The sequence below is a fragment of the Daktulosphaira vitifoliae genome, unplaced genomic scaffold (genome assembly GCF_025091365.1).
Source record: "Daktulosphaira vitifoliae isolate Bord-2020 unplaced genomic scaffold, ASM2509136v1 Scaffold_3, whole genome shotgun sequence".
Classification (NCBI taxonomy): Eukaryota; Metazoa; Arthropoda; class Insecta; order Hemiptera; family Phylloxeridae; genus Daktulosphaira; species Daktulosphaira vitifoliae.
Genome location: NW_026099574.1, coordinates 705,152 through 708,357, shown reverse-complemented (window position 1 = coordinate 708,357; position 3,206 = coordinate 705,152). Strand labels below are relative to the sequence as shown.

General features: G+C 32.8%; 1 protein-coding gene across 1 annotated transcript; it reads right to left on the bottom strand.

The window, feature by feature from the left end:
* Positions 1 to 134: 134 nt before the first annotated feature.
* On the bottom strand, positions 135 to 2,642 carry LOC126903130 (uncharacterized). Its single transcript, XM_050681144.1, has 2 exons — positions 389 to 2,642; positions 135 to 325 (listed from the first exon to the last, which is right to left on the bottom strand). The coding sequence occupies exon 1, from the start codon at positions 1,297 to 1,299 to the stop codon at positions 658 to 660; it is 642 nt and encodes a 213-aa protein (XP_050537101.1). The 5' UTR covers positions 1,300 to 2,642; the 3' UTR covers positions 135 to 325; positions 389 to 657.
* Positions 2,643 to 3,206: the final 564 nt, after the last annotated feature.

Here is a 3,206-nt window from a genome sequence, read left to right as displayed (position 1 = left end):
AATTAATAAATAAATTGGATAATAACCAAAATATAGGTATAACAATTTAAATAATTAGTAAAAAATTCAATCTAGCAAATAAAATCATACAACATAAATACTAAACTAAATAGATATATAAACATAATGACCTAAATAACAATTTATTAAACATATCAGACTATTAGGACTAACCAATATGTAGTAGCAGTCACACAATTGTAGATCTTTTAAATGTCTCTCTCTTTTTATTGTAGTAACTTAAAAAAAAATTCGACCGAGTTTAGATCAAGGTGTGGGTTGGCATTGACTGTTGGAACTTCTGTTGACAAAAACGCTGCCAAACCTATACAAGACAATATAAGACAATAAAACGGGTATTTAGATTTTTATAATAATTAAAGTTTACCTTCTTTTTTTACAGTATCAGTTTTTTTACATTGTTGGTGTTCAATAGTGTCCATTTCCAATTTTATATGATTTATAACGTCTTGTGGAAAATCAATAAATCTGTATTTATATCTTGGATCCAACATAGTCATAACGTGCAACCTTAATTTTTGAGAGGAATTGCTATATCGCTTTGTAAGTGGAACCAGAATTTCTTTTTTTATATGAAAACTTATGTGTTCTAATATAATTGATTGCGAATGTAAATTGTTTTGAGTTTCTTCATCGCTATTTTCTGCCAGTCTCTAAAATAGTATTTTGGGTGCTAAAATCAACAGTTGAGATGTCACATCCTATTTCTGTAGAAAAAAGGTCTACACTATATGTATCTTCTTGAGATACTTGACTTAAGCTACAAGTGAATGAAGAAGAATCCGAATGCAGTAAATTATTTTCCAAGCGAGAATATACTGGCCAAAGTCCTGAGGCAGTTACTACTTTTTCAGCTGACATATGTTCATCAAGTTGTTGAAGTGGCTTTAAAATTGTACATTTTAAATTTAAAAGTTGAAGTTCATCATTATTTGGAAGTAGTTGTAGAGTCTTGGAATTTGATTTAATTTCATATAAAACATCACGAAGAGGTATATGATGATCTTTAATAAATTCAAGAGCTGGTAAGTAAAACCACCATCGAGTCTCGCAAGCACCTGGCATAACTTTAATTGGAAGTTGACGATTTACTTGTGCTTGTTTAAGCAACAGGCGCATATTTGAACTGTAATGGAATTTTCCTCGAATTTTTGTCACTTTATTTAATATGTAACGTGACAAAAGTATCCTGTTATTTTTTTCTATTTGTATATATATATATATATTTGTGTTGAGCCGAATGCGGACTGCGACGGCGTTTGTTGGTAAAATTATCATGATAAGGTGTTGTGATTTGTTTATGCGCGTGCGAGATAGTCAGCTGTGTACTACTTCAGACCAGTTAATGGACGGCATTTGTGTGTACATTCACCCCTCTCCTTTCCTATCTTGAACGTCATTTGCACTGCTCACCGCATACATTGTCGCCTTATTTAAATTGTTCTTAGTAATTTCCGGCACTAGGTATTAGGTTTTTTTTTTGACCCCTACTCCAAAGGCTAGCCGTGTTGTCGCCAACGGACCGCCGGGTCAAACGTCGGACGGGTTGTCGGAAATTAGCCATCATCGGAACTGGTCGTCCACAGCAGTTTTTTTGTTGTTGTGTGCGCTGCAACATTTTAATTATATATATATTTTTTGTCGTGAGTGCCCGCTATTGTTTAGACAATGTGATTTTTTTTAATTGGCGTTGGTTGAGCCTGCCTCATTTTCTGTAGCCCTTCGGGGCCGGTAACGTATAAATTTTGTATATAATGTTTTGAGCCAGTTATTTTTTTTAGTGCGCCGTGCCATAAGCACGTGTGGCGAATTTTTTTTATATTTTTTTATATAGTTTTTTTTTGTAGGTGTCCTTATATTTTTTTTATTTAGGTCCCGCAACATGACAGGCGTGTACAAGACCACCTGTCATGTTATATATTTTTTTTGTGACTTTTTATAGGTTTTATATCATATTTTATTGGGTGATGTATATATTATTGGTACAATGTGGTGACGTAGTGCATTTTATTCCGGGGTGTCCCAACGTCTTGCAAGCTAAGCCTAACTGCCAGAAACCAGTCGCTTACTTGGGACGTATACCCGCCGTGCTTAGCGGCAATGCTGCGATTAATAGCCGGCGGGTACCCGAAGACGTTCATCGTATTCTCTAATAATAAAAGTGTAGGTGTAACTATTTTTTTTATTATCTTTTTTTTTTTTTCTCTTTCTTTGTCCCCTTTAATTTGTAGACGAGGTTTTTTGACCATTCGGTTTTTTGCCTCGTAATAACGTAATTTTTTGTTTTTTTTTTACTTAATAAAGTCCCCTTAATTTAACTTAACCATCATCTGTTTCTTCTTTTTTTGCGTGTTCCATCTTCAATGGACTCGTGTATTTTTTTTCTCCTTTCAAAAATCTACTCCCCTAGTTTATAAGGTACGGGCAACGGCCTTGTATAAGGTCATCCCTCATTAATATGGTTATGTGACAACTGTCACGAGGTTTTGGTGTACATCTACTATCAACGACTCAACGGACATCAACTTTAATGTTTATTAATTATATATTTTTTGTCTAATTGTTTTAATATAAAAAAGTTAATTTTTTTTAAAAAAAAAAAATCCTACTGTGGTCCGACAATATACTGTCTCGCCCAGTAGGTTGGCGACCCTANACAATATACTGTCTCGCCCAGTAGGTTGGCGACCCTATACTTATAATTTTGTAAAACGCCATGAAAGTTACAAATTTCTCGTTGCGGCCAATTAATTTGATTTTTATATATTTGTAACCTTTCAAATATATAATTTACTGATTTAAGTTTTAGAGCAGCTGAAACACCATTATTCAAAGTATGCCCAAAGCAGCTAACATGAAATAATTCCAAAAGTTGTACTTCTTTGATCATGTTAGTACCATTATCAGTTGTAATAGCTGAAATTTTTTAAAGTGGAATTTTCCAGTCTTCAAGAACAACGGTTTTTTTAATTAAAAAGTTTTTTAATAAAAGAGGTTCGTTTTTTTGTTATGTGAAAATTAAAAATAGTTTTTTTCTTTCCACTAAATCCTAAGGTACACTATGGTGTACCCATCTGTTGTATTAATATTATGACTTTGTTGTATTTAAAATATGGAACAATCTTTTTGTTCTAACTTATAGTTATAGTAGTTCAATAATAACGCAAAATGTAGTTAATAAAGAT

Excerpts from the sequence above, each read along its gene's own strand:
- LOC126903130 (XM_050681144.1), bottom strand. The coding sequence starts at position 1,299 with ATGATAATTTTACCAACAAACGCCGTCGCAGTCCGCATTCGGCTCAAC.